The 24,007-nt window shown below is 46.8% G+C and overlaps 1 protein-coding gene across 2 annotated transcripts in view; it reads left to right on the top strand.

Annotated features, from left to right (window-relative positions):
- Positions 1 to 23,147, top strand: part of SHISA9 (shisa family member 9) — a 274,953-nt gene extending 251,806 nt beyond the window's left edge. The window contains exons 4-5 of one of the 2 annotated variants that reach the window (XM_032328129.1): positions 4,152 to 4,199; positions 21,907 to 23,147. In XM_032328129.1, coding sequence (XP_032184020.1) covers positions 4,152 to 4,199; positions 21,907 to 22,286 — 428 coding nt within the window. In that variant the 3' untranslated portion in view covers positions 22,287 to 23,147. The remainder of the gene's footprint in view (positions 1 to 4,151; positions 4,200 to 21,906) is intronic. The other variant, XM_032328130.1, reaches the window with a different exon arrangement.
- The last annotated feature ends 860 nt before the right edge of the window (positions 23,148 to 24,007 follow it).

Raw genomic sequence — 24,007 nt, 5'->3', positions numbered from 1 at the left:
TATTGAAATCACACTCATTCCTGTTTGAAGAAAGCTCCTTTCTCTCTACGATTCAGGGATACAGCATGTGACTGAAGAATGGTCTTTGGACCTAAGGGGTTCACTGTCCAATTATCAGTAACAGGTTAGTACACCCTAGGGAAATGTCAGACGCTAAACATCGTCAGACTCTGTACAGAGAGATGTGTTTCATTCATTCATTCATTCATTCTTTCTTTCTTTCTTTCGACATTTAATCTGGTGTCCCTTGATTGTAGGTCCCATTGAGGCATGCACCACGTCTGTCCCATTCATTAGTGCATCCCCAGAACCCACTAACATGTGTGGGGACTTAATGAGTGTTCCCAGCACCTTATTTGTAAAATCAGGGAATAATAATGTGTGGTGGGTACCACAGCAAGTCAGGAGCCTGAGATGATCAGCAAGATGGTGGAATTGAGCACAGCCTCCGAGTTTAAGACCTCACTCAGACATTTGAATTTCATTCACTCGGACACTGAATTTCATTCAGTGCCCTTGGACTGAAATTCAACTTGGAGAAACTGATTTATAAACAAAATTCCAAGCATTCTGGGATTCTCAAATAACAAGCTTGATCCCTTTAGGGGAATTTCCTTCTTTTAGGAAAAGTGACTCCATGGAGAAACTTGAATTCATTCATTTATTCAACAGTACTTTTCAAACACAGAGTAATTTCAGAGATTACTTAATATCCTGAGGTCTTAGTTTCTCCCTCTGTAAAATGAAGATCATAAAAGTAGACAGATAATGGTTTGTTGGGAATCTTTAATGATACAGTGCACAGAACATGCTTAGCCCAACACACAGTCAACCCTCAGTAAATGCAGCCACATATGAAAGTCTTCAGACTGGAGTTGTTTGTTGGCCATATTTTTCCTTGAATCTCCAAGGTAGACCAGTACTTTGACTAACATGTAATTGTTCAGCCATCATTTGGGGGGAGGGATAGTTTATCCCATTTTGATGGGAAAGACAGAGAAGGAAGCCAAGTCACACTGAGGATCTGATAAAACAAACAAGTAAGCGAGCAGGCAGCAAATGACTTTTCTGAGCTGTCCTAAAGACCTGTAGTCAGCATTGCCCCATCGTTAGCCTGAACTGTGAAGAGCCGTATGGCTTCTACAGTCTATCACAAAAAGCTTCAGTTTCATCCAACTGACTCTCCTTCCTAAGTCAGAAACGAGGCTTTAAACATTTTAGACATATCTCCCACTCAGATTGAAAATAAGAAGTGTGTCTTGTGAGAGATTGAGTCGAAATATAACCTGAAAACTCAATTAAGCCCATGCCTTTCCTGGCTTGAGCCACCCGTGTGAGGGGCAGTTACGATGTGAGAACCCATTTTGTGGTTCCTCAAAGGTCAATGTTGACAAGACAGGGGTGTTTGAGAAAATGTCCTCAAGGCTTACCTGATAGCTCAGGGAGGGGTGGCTCCCACCTCCAGAGCTGGAAAAAGCCCCTGCAAACCGAAGATCGCCCACGTGTTGGCATGTACCTCCTCTTGGCCCCAAGTCCAGTTTTGGGTTTTTTTTTTTTTTTCCCTCTAGGCATCTAAAAGTTAAACTCCTGACCACGTCCCGCTTAGATGCTTCAGTGAGCCCTAGCTACTCAAAGAGAGAAAGACACGGGGCATACTTACATTATCAATCAAATGCTATGGTGCCTTCATTTTTATATCAAAATTTTAATAAGAAAATATTTTTTGCTCATGCTATTCGACAGACAAAGGACGATTTTTGCCAGAACCATGTTACAGTTTCCAATGGCCCTGCTTAGAACCACAGCATGGCACTCCAATAGAGCAGGAACTCCTTCTTCCAACTTGCTGTAGGAATCACTCGTGAAAACCCTGAGTGATGCATGAGGACCTCCGTCATGGATTGACTTCTGCTAGTTTAATCTTTTTCCTTAAGTTGTGGCAGGAAGAGGGTTAACTTCATTGAACTCTCAAAACACTCTACCTTTGAGGGTCTTGGTCCCATTCCTGGAGATGGCGAAACTAAGGCTCAGCGGTTTTCCCAGGGTCACCCATCCAGCAAATAGAAGAGTCAAGAGTCACATTCAGGATTGCCTGGTTCAGAATCCTGTGTTCTTTCCGTGAAATGATTCTATCTTCCAGAGAACAATTTCTGACATCAGGTTATAACCAGGCAAAAAAAAAAAAAAAGGCTTGGCAGTACCATTCCCCCCTTTCTTGGAGGGAAGGCTTACTAAAATATTGCTTTTCTTTGTTTGAAGTTGAACGTTTTCCCCTGATGCCAAGTCTAATCATTTTACCATCGATAAGTTATAACTTACATGTGATGAAATAATGCAGATCATAATTTTACAAGAGTGTGATTGTTAAAATATACATGCCCTAGGATAACTGACATCCCAGTAAGGGTAAGAAGTATTTCATCACCCAGAAAGTTCCCTCATGTTCCTTTCCTCTCAGTGCCTTAGATCCATCCCCTTTTACTGTTTAATTGTTCACCCAACAGATTTTTCTGTAATGCCCACTAGTGGCACCAGGCATAGTGTGACGTTAAGTATATATTTGGAAGCCTGTGTGCCATCTGATTAGGTGTCCTTATTTTCAGCGGATTTATGAAGAAAAACTTGTTAGTGCCTTGCCACAGCTAAGCCCCGTCTTAGGTAGTTGGGGCAGGGTTGGCCACAGCATGGGCTTGGTTCCTGCCTTCAAGAGATGAACTTGACTTGGGAGTAAGATGGCCTCTTTGGCCTCAGTCAGTCAGTGACTCCATCAAGCTTGTATCCATCCGCACAGAAAGATTTGGGGCCGCATCACTATTTCCAGATGTCCATGATCCTGGCTCAGAGGGAGAAGAAACATCCAGTCATCCCGGGCGGGTCTCACTTAATTTTAACTTTGTCACTATCCTGTCCCGTCATTTCCCCTCTGTTGTGAGTGATGAGGGTGTTGAGTTCATATCCGCAGGGGGAACGTGGTAATTTGAACGTCCTCTGGCATGCCTGGGAGGCCAACCGGAAATGTTTAAATGAGGCCGGATCTGTGCTCTGTAATCATTCAGATCACACAGAATGTTCCCTGTGACTCCTCTCAGCTGGCGGCCTGATCGCTCTGTAAATTGTGCAGAAATGCTGAGGACTTGGGCTTTCCAGGTAGATTCCCGAGAAAGGAAAGGGGAGCTAATGGCTCTCGCTGATTGGCGAGGCTTCCAGCCAATGGGCAGAGGCTGCTGCTTGGACACCTGGGTGGGTTTGCCCCGCTTTGAGTAAAAGCCAGTCTTACGGAGAAGGCCTATCAAAGACAGGGGTAGGTAGGGTGCAGTCATCACCCTTCTTACCATCTTTGACTTTAGGAAAGGGACCACCAGGGGGATCTGCTAATAATGGGTGATCCCCAAGGGCTCATTCAGTGCTCTTGAAATGAAATTCAACAAGAATTTTGAATTTTGGAGAAAGTGATTTATAAACAAAATTCCAAGCATTCTGGGATTCGCAAATAACCAGCTTGATCCCTTTAGCATTTAGGAGAATTTCCTTCCGTTAGGAAAAGTGACTCCATGGAGAAGCTTGAATTCATTCATTCATTCAACAGTACTTTTCAAACACAGAGTATCTATGAGGACAGCCCCTACCCCTCGGGGACTTGCCACCCAGCATATAAAGTTGCAGTTCGCAGAGACTGCCCCAACCTTGGGGCACCCTTCGCTCCCCACCTCCTCCCCACCTCCACCAACCCTTTTCAGGCAAGGGAGTGTGCCAAAAACAGGATCAAAATGTCTCACTTGTCAGCAGAGTGTTGTCCTTGGCCAAAGTGAGGTCAGGCAACTCGAATTTTCCTTTCTTTCTTAGAGGGTTGACATTCAGAGCCAGATCCCTGCCTAAGAAATCTCTCCCTAACATAACTGAAAACATCTAGGCCTTTTCCAGGGGACTTCTTCTGACCCTGTGTTGGGCGTTGTCCCAATGCCGCTGCATGGCTTTGCAGGAGGAGGTGCGCGTGCGCAGATCCACATTTGCACATTTGGTCTCTCGCCCGTCCCCCGGGGCCCCGAGGAGGCTGCAGCTGGGGCTGCCAGCAGCGGCACCTGGGGGTGAGGGCGCAGCGGACATGGGAAGCCGGCCAGCAGATCAGCATCTCTCGATTGTTATTTTTTTAGGAAGTTCTGATGGTGACTGGGCAGTGGCGACGCTTAAGTCACCAAAAGGTACTGTAACAGCTTTTTCTAGCTCTTTCGTCCAGGTGTTGTCAGATTTGACACTGATCGGTGGAGCCACAAAGAGTCCTGGTGTTTGTGTGTGACCTGGTGCCACACATGTGTCCCCATTGGGTGACCCTGCAAGTCCGTCCAAGTTCCAGCATGTAGGTGTTTGTGTGTGTGTGTGTGTGTGTGTGTGTGTGTGGCATATCTGTGCTCGGGGCTGTTGTTGAAGAACGTGCTACCCCCTCACTTCTCAGTATTCACTGCCTGAAGGAAAATGTCACTATCAGACAGCATCCCAGGTAAGACATCCAGGAAATGTTTTCTCAGAAAGCGGCACAAACAGAACAGTAAAACCCAAGGTAAATGAATGCAGGGGAGAAAACCACAACTTCTGAGGGGGCGAGAAACCCGAGTTGGGTTATTGGCTCAGGGTCTCATGAACCATTAGCCTTGTCACTGTTTTCGACTTTCTCCAGACGGCACAGTGAGCATCAGATGCTAAGAAGTCTGGTCAGGTTGTCTGTGAATTAACCAGCCGGGTCCTGGACCAGAAGGTAGCTAGAATCTCTGTACGACCTACCGTGTGCCAGAGTGCTGGACCTTTATATCATGTTGTCACTAAATTCTCTGATGACCCAGCTGGGCAGGCCGTGACCTTGAACTTGGGAAATGAGAAGGTCTCACAGGGCTCTAGGCAGGACTATTTCTAACATTCTCGAAAGTTGGAGGTGCGTGGGTGGTCTCGAGGGGGGCCACCCACTGGGAGGCTCTTGCGGTCACCTAGGTGGGCAGTGACCTGAGCTGTGGTGGGTGGAAGATGGAAAGAAGAAAATGGAGAGGAAGGACAAGTAAGAAAGAGACCATAGAAGGTCGTGAGTGAGTGCCTATGAGCGGGGAGGAGGGAACAGTGCGCCCTCGGTGGTTCTCACATCGCGGCTGCTTAGCAGGGATCAGCCTTGCCTGGAGGGTCGTTAAAACCCAGATTCCTGGGTCTCGTCCCAGAGTTTCTGATTCCTGGGACTTTGGGTGGGGACCTGAGGGGGTTGTGTTGCTAACAGTCTCCATGGCGATGCTGCTGGTCTGGAGACCACACTCTGAAGACCACTGCCCTAGAGAAATCATGCTGGGAAGCCGACACCCTCTGATTAGGTCTCCAGAGATCTTTCTGGGGGCTGAGGTTTCTGAAGAGGGGAGTCTGACCAGGTTCCAGAGCCTCAGAAGCAACCTGAGCTCTGAGGGGAGCATGGGAAGGAAGGGGACTCCTTGTCCTCCCGCACCCAGAGAGAGAGCTGTGGACCCACGTGTCTGTAGAGGATCCCTTGACTATCCTGTTGTTGCCTTGAGAGAGGCAGATTTTTGGGTCTTGCATTAGATAATAACTGTTCACATGTCAACATCCATTTTTAGAAATGCAAACAATTTGGAACATGACAGACCTACTAATTTGAGGCATAAACTTTTTTTTCTCTCCCCTGTGAAAAACAAAGCCATTATGATTCCCGTGACATTTGGCGGCAGTCAGCACCCCTGTCCTTAGATCAGCTTATTGTTGTCTGATGCATTTAGAAAATATTTCGGGACAGGGCAAAGGCAAGGGCTTGGAAGCGGTTTTTCTACCCAAACCGGGCTAATTTCACCTGTCCTGTTAAACGTGTCTGTATTTATCAGGCCTTGTCTGGGGAGGAGAGGGGTCCCAAGGATGGCCCGGGTTCCTCTGGAGTCACTGATCTTTCTCTAGTGTTCCCCACTCAGCCTCCAGAGCTGGAGACTCCATGAGGCATGATAACAAGGTTGGGGCTTTCAGACCGCCCCTGCCTCCCACACCCTGCCACCTTCTCGAAAGGGAGACACTCGCAGGCTGTGACGGGCTTAGCCTCAGACACACCTAGGTTCCAATCACGGTCTTCTCGTTGGGTCTTCTCGAGACCCTCAGCAAGTCAACCGACCCCTCTGAGCCCCTCCCTGTTTTCTGATCTACAAAATGGGGACAGTGGTGTCCTCTACCGCCTAGGTTGTGAAGATGAGGTAATGCGTACAAGACATGTCACACTGCCTAGCGTTCGGAAAGTGATAACCACATGAAACCTATTGCTGGTATCATTAGGACTATTACCAGGTGAGCAAATGAAAGGCTCTGGAAAATCTCGTGCTAACAAAAAGCGTCAGACTAACACATCATTTCCCACACACTTTGGATGTCTGCGAAACCAGTTAACAGCTTAACATCCAGGGGCACGAATGTTGCTAGGAACCCGCTCTGGGAACATAGGGCAGGAGCGGAGGAGTAGGCGGAGGGATGGGTGCCACCTGGGGAGGTTGGTGAAGGAAGGGGTAGCTGCCAAGGAGAAATGGCAGGGTCTCTGAAGATGAGGGTTTCCTGTTTCCACCCGGATTGCATTGCATCTGACTCCCTTGGTTGGTGAAACGTGTCTGCCGGGGTTGGAAATGGCAAACATCACACCCCCGTTGGCACTATTCATTTTTCTCTACCTGAGGTTTCCCCATGCACACCGCCCCCTAGTGGCCCCTCCTGCTGCTCCGCCCATACCCAGCCTTGGGAGCAATAATCTAGGAGTTATCCCCAATAACTCTTGGAAACCCCTCCCAAGAAAGCACCACTACCTCGGCCCTAGTGGACTCTCCTAAGAGGTGCGAAGCTATCCATGTCTTTTGAAATCTGGTCATTTTGCAAAATGAATCTTTGAACCTGACCTGTTGCTTCCTCCAGTGCTATGCTGGAGCAGTGAACTTGGGGGGAAACTGTCAGTACAGGACTGATACGATCACGATGGCTTGGATCAGAAGCAGACCATGTGGTCTTATACAAGCCGCTCACATGACCTGAACTCCCATTTCTACCATTTCCAAAACAATGGCCGTGAAAACCCATGCTCCGTGATGTTTGGGGGAGTAACATTAGGAGAATATAAGTAATACACCTTAATGACAGTGAGGAAAATACCCTTTATCCAACCCTTCTGCTCTTCTGGATGAGGGAACCTAGTTCCCTGAGATAAATGAGGTTGCCCAAAGTCATACAGGACAATTACCTCAGACCTGGAACCAGGACCCAGTCTCCAAAGAATGGTTTACAGACTGCACTCAGAGTCACTGGCCATGCTCAATACTAATGAAAATCCTGGGCCCACATACTGCAGAGAAACTAGAACCACTGGACGTGGGGTCTCAACATTTTCTAGTTTTTCATTTTTTTAACTGAAATTTCTGGATAATTCTCTATAAACTAACGTTTGGACCTGCCTTTTCCAAGACCCAATCCCTAGACATGATTTGCCCTAGAACACCAATTTTACATGCCAGCATTCTTCCAAACATGAGTATTTTTGCTGTTTGCTGAAATAAAACTGTTTTCTTAGTCAAGGGTTTGAGCTGGAGCCACAGCTGGAAAGTAGGAACATTGAAGGTGCCAGTCTTGGATTTGGTGTCCCTCCCTGACACTTAAAGCTGTGGCAGATAAATGTGGCAGCCAAATTACTCAGTATCTCTGGGCCTTAATTCCTCTTGTCACAAAGAGGAGATGATTTTGCCTTGTCACCTATGTTTAAGACGGTTTGCATGAGACGTCAATGAAATGGGTAAGAACATCTCGTACACAGTAGGTACTCAGTAAATTCTGGTTCTTTCTTTTGTCTTAGATTATTGATGTAACTCAGTAATAAATGTTCATCCAAGAGATGCTACAGAAGGCAAAAGGCAGGAGACAATGTATAATTTGGGTGGCCCTTCTGTCGGAGTGCACACATTTTGGATAAGAACCTACTTAAAGGCAACCTTAAACTATTACTTCATGAAATTCAGCCTTTTCCAATGTTCTGATTTGGGTTATTGGTTTTCTGGTAAGCAGGAGAGTGCAGAGCAGGTGGAAGATATGGAGGGGATTTTTTTTTTTTTAATAAAAATCAAATCCCACCAGCTCCTGAGGTTGGCCTTTTTTAAAAAGCACACAGTGAGCATTGGAGTTTTGATGAGCTTCTTTGGGAACCCATAGGGCATGAAGGAGAGTCTCTACTTCCAGGAAAATGCCATTGTGTAAGATTCAATAAACATTTTTCTGCTTTGAAAATATGCCCCTCTGATGCTAAGCCACCTAGATCTTTTTTTTTTTTTTTTTAAGATCTTCATTTCAAACTTCCCTAGCACCTAGCACCTTGCATGGTGTCCTCAGCACATAGTAGACACTCAATATGGATTTTATTAATAAGTTGTTGAATGAAGTTGGGCATAACATTTGAAGGGAATCCTGTGGTCTTGTCTGAAGAGGCACTGGAAAATAGAAAAATTAACCAGATGAAAGTCAAAAGATCCGTGTCCTAGATCCAGTGCTGCTTCTACCCAGCTGGTGGTCCTTGAGCCCATGCCTTTAGTTGTCTCTCTTGTAGAATGGGAGGTTGGGGATCATTGATCTCTTTGGCGCTTCCATCTCTATAACTGAAGATCCCAGGCTTTGTTCTGATTGGCTTGCCTTGTCATGTGCTGACCTCTGAACAAATTGTTACAGTGAGGGCAATGGAATGAGTTGGTTGTCGTCCGTGGGGAATAGCTGAGGGGTGGGACAGTAGAGGCATGTGTCATCCAAACCACGTGGATTAAGAGTAGGAGACAGGTGGATTCCCCAATCGAAAATGGGGGCTCTTCCTGGAAGTAGGGTAAGTGATGGGTGTTTGTATCAGTAGTCTTTTCACAAAAATGCTGTGTAACAAGTGGCCCCAAATCTTGTGGTTTAACATTTACTTGGCAGCATTTACTGAGACCAGGGTCTGTGCTGATGCTGGAGATTCTTCTAATCTCAGCTGAGTTGACTCATATATCTGAGAGTTGGCTGAATGTTGGCTGATCGGGCTGGTTTTAGCTAGAATGACTTGGGTGACTTGGCTCTGCTCCAGGTGTCTTTCATCCTCAGAGAGGGCAGCCCAGACATCTCGTGATAATGACACTGGTGCAAAAGAAGGACCCCAAACCAGCAAGCGCTTCTTCAAACGTCCATTATGTCATGTTGCCTAACATTCATTAGTCACATGGATGAACTCAGAATCCAGTGGGGGGGGTAGATTTTCCTCTGTTGGGGTGAGTTTCAAAGTCGCATTCGAAGAACATGGATACAGGGAAAGGTGAAGAATTGAGGTCATTCATGCATGATTCTAACTTAGAATCCCAAATGTCACAATTATCTGCTTCAAGATGATCCTTTGCTATAGCAAATTGGAAGGAAGTCCATAGGATCAAGGATAATTAACCTTTATTTGCTTCATTAAAAAACAAACAAACAAAAAACAGGTGTATAGAATTTAATCAGAGGGGAGGTCGATCTGAAGGCAAATCACCCAAGGATCCTTTGAAAAGAATGATCACCATCTGCGGAGCAGCGATGCCGGATGCATGGAAGGGCGGTGAATAGATGCATGGTTTCCGTGGCTGGGGCATGAGTCCGTCCATCTTTGTTCAGCAGCCTCTCAGAAAGAGGTGACTGCATAGCAGGGTGCCTAAGGGAAGAGACAGAGGGACCTGCAGGGTTAGAGTCCTCTCGGCAACAAGACAATCACAGAGGGTTCCCGGAGTCACAGCCAAGGGGCTCGTGGCACAGCCTGGAGAGTTTTGGTGCAAAATCCAAGCCAGGCACTGTTTCAGAATCCTCTCCAGCAAAGACAGTGGGAGCCCTCAGGGTTCAGACAAGAAAGATCCAGGCTTCTGGACTCCCCTTAACAATTTTCTTTCTTAGAGAGATAGGACTTCAAAGAAGACATGAAGCCCAACAGGGAGAGCCTGGAGCCCTGAGCTTCATTCATTAGGACCTGGTTCAAATGTGACTCCCCCTGCTTGTGTCTCTTCAGCAAGGCCCAGAACCTGCCAGAACAGGGCTAATTCATCATAAAGACAAATCTTCCCATCTCCTCCCCTGGCTCTCTCCTGTCGGAGAAACTAGGCTTTTTTCCTGCCTTTCTTGTTTCTGCCTGCTGAGACCGTTTCAGGAACCTGCACCAGCTTTGGAGAATGTATTTTAAAAGAAGAGAGAAATACCTGGGTACTTTAAAAAAAAAAAAATGAACTGTTCCCCCATTTACTTTTAATTCAGCTTGTGAAGGAGGGGAAAAAAAAATGTGGAGACCCAGAAAATATCTCTATAGGTAAAAAGCAAATACTGTCCTACTGAACCAAAGGCCCCATAAATACAGTGGGTTGAGAGAAAGAAGTGTATCTCTCTGTTACAGTCTCCAGAGGAAGTGGTAGAGGTTGATGGGGCAGCTCTACTCCAAACTTGTCCCTGGGGGCGCAGGCTCCTTGAACACTGTTTCTCTACCACCCTCTATAGGGCTGTCCTCATATGCATTGTTACCGTTAGCTGCTGTCATAGCCAATGGGAAGGGGGGAAAGAGGACATGCAGGGCAAGCGATTTTCTTTCAAGCAAGTCAGGTGACGTGAAAATTGGATGCATCATTTTTGCTAACATACCACTGGCAAGACATGAGCCACACGGCCAAATTTAGCTCCCAAGAAGGCTGGGGAAATCTAGTTTGGAGCTGGGTGGCCATGTGCCCAAGAGAAGAAGGTAGAAAGAGATTTGGGAGGCAAGTGGCCATGTGCTATGTCTTCCCAGGTGGGAGTGTGCATTTAGGGAGCCCTGCCAAGCTCCGTGCGTGTAATGGTTTGTGCTTTTACCTGCCTTGTCTCCTTGACTTCTGCATTGCACCCCTCAAAGTCAATCTTATTATCCTCATGTGATTTACCTCTCCTTTCTAACAATGGCAGCCATAACAGCTACCATCCGTTGAATACCAACTGTGCGGCAGGGACATTGGTACTGGACATGATTCTCTTCGGTACCCTCAACCCTTTGCCACCCAACCGTTGTTGCTTGATTCTGAATTTGATTGGTAAAAGTTAGAGAGTTCCGGTAACTTGCTCAAGGTCTCCAGCTTGTAAGCAGAAGAGCTGGGATCTGAACTCACATCCATCTTCTCCCAGAAATTAGGGTCTTTCCACCAGATCATAAAGAACTTACAGTCAACACAAATCAGGTGAGCATTCTTGCAGACATCCTTATGTACTGCATGAGCCTGATGCACGGCAGCCTTCAAGCTCTGACCTCATTAATCCTTCTTTCCTAATTCCTGGAGCTTACTGCTGAAGCCTTGTCTTTTGTGACTCGGGGCTCTGCTATGGCTGTTGAGAGCCCAGTGTAGGCTTCAAAACCAACACTCTGGCTCTTTGTCATTGCTGAAAGTGATTGCTGCCCTCTGGGTAGTCGGGAATGGGATCGTAGAAGAACAAGGAGAAGAAATATTAGTTAATATCTCAAACGATCTCACTACATTGTCATGGTGCGAATCAGCATGATGAGCTCAAGTAACATCTGCCTGGTGGGCTTGGGTGGGGTGGGGGGCCAGCTGCAGGAGACCGTATGTGTCAAGCGCTTGGTGGCGTCTTCTCTCAGGTCTGTGAGAAGTGGATGGCTCTTTGTCCAGTGCAACTCTGGGACAGGCTGGTGCCTGGCCAGCACTCCAGCCAAAGTCAGTGCCCCTTAGAGAGGCCAAGACCCATGCACCTGGTAATGCAGCAGGCAAGCTGAATGCCGGAAGAGCCACAGCCTGGCAGAGTGTGTCGCATGTCACCCCCAGCTCCCTCCTCCTCACTAAAGAAGAAAAAGGGTTTGCCTTAGGAGAGAATCTGGGACTCTGTTAAAACTTCCTGTTGTGATATTCGGACATTTCCTCTTGAGAATCTGATCCTTACGTGTGCACCCCAGTCCCTGATGTTTTGAGAGGAGGAATCCGGAAAAGTGGTTTCTCTGCATAATTCTCACTCTACCGTCCGTCTTCCTTAGTTTTGGGGGGATATTTTCCTGAAGATAAAATCTTGTTAAGGAAGCAAGATTATTCTTCCATGAGGCAGGCTCGTGGTTAGCAAAACGGTGAGTGTCGTAGCCGTAAAGTCACAGATTCCAGGATACCCAGAACTGGGCCTGGTATTCTGGGTTCAGATCCCAGTGCCATCACTTGGACAAGTTGCCAAAGCTCTGTAGACTCAGTTTCCCCATTTATAAAATGAGATCCAAGAGTGGCACCTATCTCAGTAGGATATTGAGAACATTAAAGGGGTGAACAGGGTGCCTGGGTGGAGCAGTCCGTTAGTGTTGACTCCTGGTTGCAGCTCAGGTCATGATCTCAGGGACCTGGAATTGAGCGCTGTGTGGGGTTATGTGTTCAGTAGGGAGTCGGCTTGAGAGTCTCTCTCTCCCTCTCCCTCTGCCTCTCCCTATTTCTCTCTCTGTAAAATAAACAAATTTAAAAAAAAAATTTCAAGGGATATAATAAATTCCCTATCCAAGTATCTAGAACAGCATGCACTTAATAAAGATGAGCTTTTACTCAGTTTACCACTGGGGGACATGGGAGGGAGACCAGACTTGTCCTATATTCACACAGTCTCTAACCAGTCCCTGCCACCTTCATCAGCTGCCTCCTGCCTCCCTGAATTCACTGCTCCAGAACGGTCATGCCTCTGCAAGGCTATGACCAGGGATATGGAGCTGGGCAGCAAGCAGGTTCTCCTGCCCCAGAAATAAGGGAAACTTAACTCCTGCTTTAGTCCTGAGATTCCTGTAAAGCACAGGGCACAAGTCATTCAGACTTCTGTGATATGGACCATGTATTTGCATTCTCCAGAGAAACTGAACTGTGCACACACACACACACACGCATGCATCCTATTATTTATATATATTCATATGTATCACATACAAATAATAGGATATAGATACCATTGGTTTGGTCAAAGCAGTTCCCCATAATAAATCTTTCCGATATATGTGTGTATATGAATGTGGTGAATAGTCAAATGTGTGAATAATAAGATATCTATATATAAATGAAAGGAGATTTATTATGGGGAATTGGTTCGTGTGATTATGAAGGCTGAGGAGCCCCATGATCTATTGCCTGCAAGCTAGAAGTTCGAGAGAGCCAGTGCTGTGATTCCAGTCCAAGTCTAAAAACTTGAGAACCAGCAGAGCCAATGGGGTAAATCCCAGTTGAGGAGTAGAGGACCAGTGTCCCACTCCGGGGATGGGACAGCAGGCAGGAAGGAAGGGCATGGACCCTTCCTTCCTCTGATTTTTGTGTCATTTGGTCCTTCATCAAATTAGATAATTCCCACCTACATGGGGGAGGGCAACCTACGGAGTATACCAGTTCAAATGCAAACCTTCACAGACACATCCAGAAATAATATTTAATGCAGACAGCTGGTGGACCCATTCTGGTTGACACATAAAATTCACCATCACAGGCCAGATGACCAGAACATGAAACATTCTGCCCGTTGCTAATATTTTAGAGACTGTTGTTGGAATCTGAAATATTTCCAGTGCTTTCCTGCCTTCATCAAATGGGTTATTGTACCCCTACTGTGTGCCAGGCACTGGATGAAGTGTTGGAGACACACCAGTAAGCAGAGTTGATACAGCCGCTACCCTAGTCAGAGCTTATATTCTAGCCAAAGGAGGCAGAAGTAACTAAAAAAGATAATTTCGTGAAAAGGTACAGGCCAAGAATATAGTAAAATGGGGAGAAGTGATGAGAACAGTTGGGGGTGGGCAGGGCTCTCTTTTGACTGACTCATCAGAGTGGTTTTCTGAGGAAGTGACCTTTGCTTAGAGAACCAAATGACAAGAAGGATCTTGACATGCTGAAAAGCGTTGTGTGTTCAGGAACAGAAAGGAATCCTGTGTGTACTGAGCTAAAGAGTACCCCTCCAGGGGCGCCTGGGTGACTCAATTGGTTAAGCCACTGCCTTCGGCTCAGGTCGTGATCCCAGAGTCCAGGGATCGAGTCCCACATCGGGCTCCTAGCTCCGCAGGGAGTCTGCTTCTCCCTCTGACCTTCTCCCCTCTCGTGCTCTCTCTCACTCTATCTCTCTCTAATAAATAAATATAATAAATCTTTTTTTTTAAAGAGTATCCCTTCAAGTCCCTATCTACTCAGAACCTCAGAATGTGACCCCACTGGGAAATAAGGTCTTTGCAGATGTCGTGAGTGAAGATAAGGTCATAGCGGATTAAGATGGGTCCCAATGCAATGACTGGGATCCTTATAAGAAGAGGGAAATTGGGACACACAGACCCACACAAAGAGGGTGGCCCAGTGGAGTCAGGGCTGATACTGGAATGAGGCAAAAGGCAAGGAATGCCAAGGATTGCATTAGCCACCAGAAACTAGAAGAAGCAAGGAAAGATGTTCCCCCTAGAGCGCGCAGAGGGAGCATGACCCTGCTGACACTTTGATTTCAGACTTCTGGACTCTGTGAAAGAAAATATTTCTGCTTCTTCAAGCCACCCAGGTTGTGGTAATTTCTTATGGCAGCCCTGGGAAACTAATACACTCTGGGACGGGTTCATAACAAGCAGAGGAGATGAGGGTAGACAAACCATTGGGTCATGCAGACCTTGGGGCCGCTGCAGATAATCTGGATTTTATTCTTAAGAATAATGGAAAGATTTATCACTTGATTTCAACATACTCTTAGACCAAAAACAGGGACAAATGAGGAATGGTGAAAGTTTGAGTCAATCGGGTATTATTGCTTACCGGGTTAGATTCATCACCTAAGACCCAAGAATATCACCGAGTGAGAACGAGCTGTAGGAACCCCTCCTTGAGATATCTTTGGCCCAGGGAAGGAAGGTAGGTGGGAGGCCACCTGCTGAGACCCTCAGATGTGCAGCTTGTCTCGAAAATTGGTTATTACCTTGACTCTCTCCCTTTCCACGGAAGTAAGGCTCCATCCCTCCCCGCACCTGGACAAGTGTCTGCTGCTAATTAGGGGAGAGACAGATGGAACAAGGTACAGTTTAATTTTACAGCCTTGGTTCCTTCAAGGCAATTAGGCTTATTGGAAGGAAAGCACCTTTTTCATTCTTTCTTCCTCTTTTCAAATGAAGAAAAATCAAACTGGAGAGGCCCAATGTTGCTGAAAGCCTCACACATCTGTTTCCTGGTCGGCTTGTCAGCCATCTGCCCACGAGGTATTGGGGCTGATTAGGTTAATGCATTTATTAATGGGCCTTACAAGGATGTTCAATGAATCTGTTATTTCTTTCACATGTTTTAATATACTGACAGGGACCACACTGCACAAAGCTGGGAGAGGCCTGGTGGGCGTTTCTTCCTCCTCTTCTAGAGGCAGAGGACACCAAAAACACTGGAAAGAGAGTATCACGAACATTGCGTTTCCTTGGTTATGGGATCTTTACATCCACCACCATCCACATTCATGTTACTGAGACCATCTTGAAAATCACTCTTTGAGGAACAATTTCATGCCCCAGGCAACAAATCTTCGCCTGCTCTGTGCTTCTCTAAAACACCTCGGAGTCTAGTGGAGGGAAGATGGTCAGACAATAACATAGCTATGAATGATAGAATCTTGCCTACTCAGCTTCAGATGGTCTACTGACCCCTTGCTTCTTCACTCTACCACACGGATGACCTTTCTGTTTCTCGAAACCACCACACTCCTTCCTGCCTCTGGGCTTTTGCAAATGCTGTTCTGTGTCAGTTATATACTGCCGCATAACAAAATCGCCCGAAGTTCAGCAGCTTAATAGAGCCACCATTTGTTGGACTCGTGATTGCGGATCAGCTGGCAGTTCTGGGCTGGGCCGGACTAGGTGTTCCCAGCCTACTCGGTTTCTAGAGTCAGCTAGCAGGTCAATTGGTGGCTCTATGGTCTAGGATGGCCTCACCCAGTATCTGGCAAATAGCAGCCTGTTGGTTGTAGTGACCATGGGCAACTGGTCTGAAGATTTCTCATCCTCCAGAAGGCTAACCTGAGCCTCCTTCCTCACATGAAGTCATGAATCCAAGAGCCTGATAGCAGAAGCTGTAGAACTTATAAAAGCCCAGGTTCAGAATACACATACATCACTTCTGCTACAATCTGCTGGTCAAAGCCAGTCACAAGTTCCGACTATATTTGAAGGGTAAGGAAAGACATTCTGTCTCTTGATGGAAGGAAGTGCAAAGTACTGTGGCCATTTTTTGCTATATGCCACCTGTTCCCTCACCTGGAATCCTACTTCTGTTACTCTTACCTTCAGATGGCAGCTAAAGGCACATCCCAAGGGTGCCTTCCTTCATCATCCCAAAAACATCAAGTCCCTTTCTTAGGCTACTTCATAGGGCAAATGAGGCCAGCACACATGGTAGATACAAGGAAGGGAAAGGGGAAGGAAGAAAGGAGAGAAGGATTGTTGGCTTGGATGAATGCCTCCTTTGTGCTTCGCAAGTTGCCTGGCACAGAGCGGGTGCTCAATAAATGTCATTGGATTCAATCCAGTTCTTTCATAAGCCAGGAGACAGACAAAATATGTATTGAATAGTTAGTGCATTCCAGAATTGTGCTTTGTAGCTTATATATCTGATACAATTTATTCCTCACAACAAATCTGAAGTAGCTTGTGTTACCCCATTTCACACCAAAGGAAATAAGCTGTAAGAGGTTAAGTGACATTTCTGAGATCTCAGAAGGTCAGGTCCGGCTGATTCCAGGACCCCCAGAGTTTTCTGTTCACCCTACTCTTGCCCTAAGTACCAAACACTTTGTATGATCAGGGTGTCCCCAATGCCAAGCTCACGAAGAGACCAAGTTAGGGCGGTTGTGGAGAAGGTTGTAGATTCGCTGTGTGGGCCTTCATGATTCCTCTTCATGAAGCTTCTCCTTCTCCCTGCACTGATTTGGCAAGAGTTGAATGCCTCTGTGACTTCTTTTCTTTAGAACTTTTTGAGAAAATGCCACCTATCCCAGCTGTTGGAACATCTACTTCGTCCTCAATGTTCTCAGTCTGTCAGACAGTGGAAACCTGGAGTACATCCTTTTCGCTGACCAGACCTTAGGCTAGTCCATTGTCTGGAAAGTGGAACATGAGAATGAATGATTCTGGATCACGACTGGGGTCGTAATGAGGATGAGTGAGACTTTTATGACAGACTCATGGGAAGAACAGGGGAAGGGAGCTTCCACTCCCATGACTGCTCTGATAGTCTATGTATATTCATGATATTTTGCTCTTACACCCACTCACTGAATATTTATTGAGTATCTAATATCTGCCAGGAAGTAGGCTGGACATTGTGAATGTGGTGATGGGCAGGAATCTGACCTGGCCTTGCCCTGTTGGGACAGCAGTGAGAGAGACAGAGAGTAATGAATGAATGCATTACCAAGTATAAAATGGCATTGACAATGGATGCCATGGAGAAAAGTCTATCCTGGTGGGATGTGACCTTGTTGATGAGGACCTTGAGGTCCTCAAAGGTGGCATGAGGTGGCAGGAGAGAATAGGACTGAGATCGGAGGTCACTTACCTTTAGTTCTCTCAGAAGAGCTATGTGCTGGCATTGTGCTACCTGCTAGGGCTGTGCCTGTGGTCCTCACTCTGGCTGTACATTAGAATCCCTTGGGTGGAGGAGTGCTTAAAAAAAAAAAAAAAAAAAAAAAAAGAATCTATGTCTGGGCCAGAGCTGCAGAGATTCTAATTGAATTGTTTTGGGGGAGGAATCCAGGAATCTGAATGCTTTCAAAACTCCAGCATGTGATTCCCAAGTCCTGCCAGGATTGAGAGCCCTACAGATGGAAAGATAAGGTTCATGCCTTCAAAGCTTCCAACATCTGGTTCCGAGACCATCTCAGAGATCCTAATATAAATATCACAAGACTGGATAGTTCTTTATAGCACTTACCGAAGTTCTACTGTTATGTAATCCGTGGGCTTATTTGGTCCCTACCTGTCCCTGCCTAATAGATGTCCACATGAGGGCAAGGACCATGTCTGTTTCCGATTCTTCCTTATATTTCCACTGCCTGACCCATGGCCCGCGCCTCTGTGATGAATGACTGAACGAGCAGATGGCTTGAGGGGGTTTGGTAGATGAGGGACGAGGTCAGTTTTGCATTTTAGAAATATGCCTTTGGCTGCAGTGTGGAGAATGGAGTGGGCGGAGGAGTGAGACTCAAGGCAGGGAGGCCTGTTTGGAGGCTGAAGTGGAGCAATGTTCAAAATTGGGGGTGACGTGGAATAGGCTAGAGAAGGCTTTGTCGGCATAGCTGGAAGGCCTGGGCGATTTAGCACTTGTGCTGGAGTGGAGAAGGTAAGGGTGAGTCAGTGGATGCCACCATATTTCTGGCTTCAGTGACTAGAAAGTTGGTGTTTACGTTGGAGGGGTAAGGAAGAACCTGAAGGAGAACAGATCTCTGTAATGATGATGGGTTCAGTCTTGGCCACCTGGGAGATGCCGGCGAATCTGTCCTGGAGGGAACTGGATTCGTGTCCCCACCCGAGTCCAAGGGGGAATATCAGGGTATGCTTCTGTTGAAACTTCCTGGCATTGGAAACCTAGAACTTTCTTCTGGAAGGCAAGAGGAGGGGCATCTAACATTGACTTAAGTTTAACTCTTGCCCCTTCAAGCAATCACGGTATTTTTGGGAACGTGTGCTCTTCATATCTTTTTTTTTTTTTTTAAAGATTTTATTTATTTATTCGACAGAGAGAGATCACAAGTAGGCAGAGAGGCAGGCAGAGAGAGAGGAGGAAGCAGGCTCCCCGCTGAGCAGAGAGCCTGATGTAGGACTCGATCCCAGGACCCTGAGATCATGACCTGAGCCGAAGGCAGCAGCTTAACCCACTGAGCCACCCAGGCGCCCTCTTCATATCTTTAGTAGCGGATTCCTTTCAACACTCTGTATTTTCAGACAGCTTTAGAATTTAGGGAGAAGGGGACTTTCTCTTTAAAGATCACATGAGCCAGGGCTATTTACATTAATAGGGACAGAAACCCAACTTAACCAGCATTAAGCCTGGGAGGTTAATGTGTGGCTTCCTGGGGTCTTATGTTGAGGAGTCTGAGCCTAGGCCACACCTGCCAGGACAGAGTGCTGTGATCAATGAGTGATGTCTGCCACGGACACAGAGGGGGCAAGTGGGACGTATTTTTGTGCCCTCGGTCCCGAAACTGAAGCTTTTCCTCTATGGCCTTTGAAAAGCATCACATAATGTCTATTGGACTTAGGTCCACCCTGGCCAGCCACTAGCTGTGGGTAACTTTTGTTAATCATTTCATATGCCTGAGCTTGACAATTTCCTAATCTATCAAGCTGGGGTGAAGATCCCCATCTTTCCTACTTCCTGTGGTTGCTGAAAGACTCAAATGGGAAAAGAAACATGGCACTTCGGTGAATGTACATACAGAGAAATTCACATGCGTAACAATGTGGGAAGTTGGAAGCATGGATGAAAAAGCAGCAAATATCTCTCCTCTCCAAAGGGATGTAAGTTCAAAGGTTACGGCCAGGAAAGTAATTTTATTTTACCTATCTTACTTATTCTAAGTAATCTCTACACCCAATGTGGAACTCAAACGCAGGACCCCGAGATCAAGAGTCACACGCTGTACCAACTGAGCCAGCCAGTCATCCTACTAAGAAATAAATTTTAAAAGTGTAGAGGAGGGGCACCTGGGTGGCTCAGTGGGTTAAGCCTCTGCACCCTCACAGTTCAGGTCATGATCTCAGGGTCCTGGGATCCAGTCCCGCATCAGGCTCTCTGCTCCGCAGGGAGCCTGCTTCCCCCCGCACCCTTCTCTGCCTACTTGGGATCTCTGTGTCAAATCAATAAATAAAGTCTTTTAAAAAAAATAAAAGTGCAGAGGGGCTTATGATAAGAAGAATTTTAAGAAAACAAAATTTAAAGATCTCCTCAAATTATCAAATAAATGTAGAAGGAAAGAAAGACAACGGAAGGAGGAAGGAAAGGGGGGGGGGAGGGGGAAAGAAGGAAGAAGGGAGGAAGAGAATGAGGGGCCAAGATTAGAAAGTAGGAAGGGGGGAAGGAAGAAAGGAAGGAATCATAGTGCTGGAGACGATGTGGTGAAATGGTACAGAGATCTGTGTGACTCTTTTCTGGTGGAGTTGGCAATATGTATCAAAAACCTTGAGGGATGCCTGGGTGGCTCAGTTGGTTAAGCAGCTGCCTTCGGCTCAGGTCACGATCCCAGCGTCCTGGGATCGAGTCCCACATCGGGCTCCTTGCTCAGCGGGGAGCTTGCTTCTCCCACTGCCTCTGCCTGCCATTCTGTCTGCCTGTGCTCGCTCTCTCCCCCTCTCTCTCTCTCTGATAAATAAATAAAATCTTAAAAACAAAACAAAACAAAAAAACCTTGATAAGGTTTACACCCTTTGACCACGTAATTCCACTTGAGGTCATTCATTTCCAGGCTGGCTAGTAAAGAGTTCAGGCTTTGTGGGCCTCTTGGTCTCTGGCTTGTGTAGCCGGCTCCACCACCGCAGAAGCAGAAGCAGTCAGAGGCAGTCAGTGAGCGAGCAAGTAGGGCTCTGTTCTAGCAAATCTTTATTGACAGAAATAGGCAGCATCCGGATTTGGTCCAAGGGCTATAGAGTTTTGTCATCACTGGATGTAGATGAAGAAAAATACTCTTGCGATTACTCTAAATTCGAAATTCTAAACAAGAAAAGAGCTCTAGTCTTGAAGGTTCTCATTTCCCCTTTATTTATGCCAACAGCATATTGGCAAACTTGCCTGTTCGTCGATGGGAGGACTGATTGATTTTAATAGTTTCACCCAGTGAAATATTATGTAGGCATTAAAATGTTGTCTATTAGTGATTTATAACAACTTGGAGAAATGCTTGATAGGATGTTATGTGGAAATTAAACAGTGATTTATAATGATAATGACAATGATAGGAGCTAATACCTAAATACTTCACACGCATCGTATCATTTAACCCTTCGAACAACCCTCTGGGAAAATACCTCTCGCTATATTTTTTATTGTAACTTCTCTCCTTATGTAGAAACCAATGGTAATAAAAACTGAGAAGTTTCTTAACTTTTATTAAGTAGCCAAAGTCACGCTTCTGGGAGGTGGCAGGTTTGGGATTTGAACACAGGTCTGCTTAACTGCTAAAAGCAACCAGACACATTAATAGAAATCCCAAACTGAACTCCAGTAACTGAGAAAACCAGAAGTGGATACAGCCAAGTATTGGTATTGGCAGTCTTGAATGGTGGGTGACAGACATGAATATTTCTCAAGATGTTCAGTATTTCCCCCTAACAAGAACGAATGCATGATTTTTTTTTTAAGATTTTATTTATTTGACAGAGATCACAAGTGGGCAGAGAGAGATAGAGAGAGAGAAGCAGGCTCCCTGCTGAGCAGAGAGCCCAATGCGGGTCTCAATCCCAGGACCCTGGGATCATGACCCAAGCTGAAGGCAGAGGCTTTACCCTACTGAGCCACCCAGCTGCCCCCGATTGCATGATTTTAATAATGAAGAATCTATGGGGGTGTTTGTAAGAAAGCCAGGGATGTACAATGCTAGGTGCCTTATGGTGGAGAAGTGTTTATTTGGGGGAGGGGAGATCTAGAGTTTGTGCGGGGGATGCCCTTTCCTCCTTGGTCCTGATCTTGCTTGTGAAAAGAACTTGACCCTCTTTCCTTCTGTCTTCCTTCCTTCTGTCCCAGATGGAGTTTCTGGTGTGTGTCTCGTTTGGACTGTTGGCTCACTTGGATGCTGTGCCCAGGTTGACTTGCCAGTCCCTAACTGTCTCTCTCTCTCCTCTCTCTCTCTCTCTCTTTCTCCTCTCCCCTCCCCTTCTCCATCTACCTTGGACAGCCGACAAGGTCAATGATGACTTCTCCTCCAAGCGACGGCACCTGGCCGAGCTGGCCGCCAAGGGGAACCTCCCTCTGCACCCCGTAAGAGTAGACGATGAGCCACGGGCCTTCAGCCCCGAGCACGGCCCTGCCAAGCAGAATGGACAGAAGTCCCGCACCAACAAGATGCCCCCACATCCCCTGGCCTACAACTCCACCACCAACTTCAAGGGCTGGGACCCCAACGAGCATTCCCTCCGGAGGCAGGCTTACGGTAACAAGGGCAAGCTTGGCGCCGCCGATTCGGGCTCCAGCGACCCCTTGGGGACTCGCACCCAGCACTACCCACCCCCACAGCCATACTTCATCACCAACAGCAAAACAGAAGTGACTGTCTGAGCTTTTACTACAGGGAGCATCCTGGAGACCATACTCAACTGAGAGAGGCAAAAAATACCCCCGGCCTACACCCTCCCTGTCCTCCCCGACCCGCTCCCCCACACCCCGACTCCCCCCACACCAACCGACGACAAACCTGCTGGTGACGTGAAATCACGCTTTTCTTGGGTCACGCCTAACATGTGTCAGCGCGCAGCTGAGCAAGATGGAAGCAGGGGTGTTCAGCAATACAGCAGAGGGGAAACTGAGGCACGGCTCCTTCGACTTCGGGCCCGAGGTGGCCAACTCACATGCGTACGTTGTGGGGCTAATTTTTTTCTTTTCCTCCTGACTTAAAACTGAAATCCATGACAAAAAAAAAAAAAAAAAAGTAGCACAACTTAGAGAAATTGCCCATTTGAGCACATCCGCCATTTACAATGTGCTGCCTGTTCCGGGATGAAAAGAGCCAGGTTGGGGCAGAGGGAGCCTGAGAGTGAACCTCAGAGAAGAGTGTGTTTAAGAGGAGGACTCACTGGGGAGGAAGCCGTGTGCTTTATAAGTGTTTTCTAATCCCAAGAAGTAGTGACGTGGACACACAGTTTTGACAAGCGTGAGACAGTAACTGGACCCCAACCGTTCTATTTATAGTACTTTTCATATCATCCACGTTGGAAGCAAAAAAAAAAAAACGACACACACTCAAACTCACAAAAAATAAATAGAACCCACCGGCAGTGATGCGAAGGAAAGAGCATTTTAGAGAAGAGAAGTCCCGTAAAGACCATGACCATGGACATTGGAAGGATATAGTAGGCTTTTCCGGGCGGGGAGAGAGGGTCCAGAGAGTGTGAAATAACTTTTTCTTTTTTCTTTAAAAAATAAATAAATAAATAAATGATCACAAGCCCACTACAAAACAGACAAAAACAGCAAATCAGTTTTTGTCTAGAATCCTCGAGACTTAGGAAACGAACAATGACATCAGGACAACAGCAGCAACAACAAATTCACGGTTGGAAAGTCAACAAGAGGTGAGAAGGGGACCCCGCATTTCCCACCTCGCCTCTGAGACAAGAAACAGACACTGAAACCAGTCCCCCATCACCCGTCTCTCCCCAACACCCACCCCCATCCCCAGCCCGTTGCCGCCGCCGCCGCCAAATTTCAACTGCTTTGGACTGAAAATGTCATAAGCGTGGGTGGTGCCTTCAATGTGTTACTGTTTGATGACAGTCTTGTTTCCCAAGTGCAACCTGTGTTCTTAGCCCCCCTCCCCTCCTGTTTCCTGCAGTAATAGATGTTTCCTCCCCCCTCCCCCCCACTTTGTTGGTGAGCCCGTGCATCACACATTCTGAGGGGGCTGCTACCATGTCAGGGGAACCCATAGACGAAGACCTCCCTGCCTCCCACCCTGTCACCCCCAGTCCTACTGTCATCGGGCGCCCCAAACCTCTCAAGCATTTCTGGGTCTCGTCATTCCCACGGCCCTCCAAGCCACCTCCCCCAGATATTTCCACGGATTCCTCTCCTAGCCAGAATGCCCTGGGGTGGTTTTCAGATCCGTTCTCACAGCCCATGGCCCTTGGGCATCCCGACGAAGACCGTTTCCCTGACGCTTCTATTTGTTCCATGGAAGCCCAACAAGGAGAGTCAGCGAGAGAGGAGGTTTTGATTTCAGGTGGGAAGTTTTCGACCAGTCCCTAATGGCCTTCGCCAGTGGACTGGGACCCTCTTCTGGT

Source organism: Mustela erminea, chromosome 20 (genome assembly GCF_009829155.1).
Source record: "Mustela erminea isolate mMusErm1 chromosome 20, mMusErm1.Pri, whole genome shotgun sequence".
Taxonomy (NCBI): Eukaryota; Metazoa; Chordata; class Mammalia; order Carnivora; family Mustelidae; genus Mustela; species Mustela erminea.
This window is presented reverse-complemented; position numbering and strand designations above follow the sequence as displayed.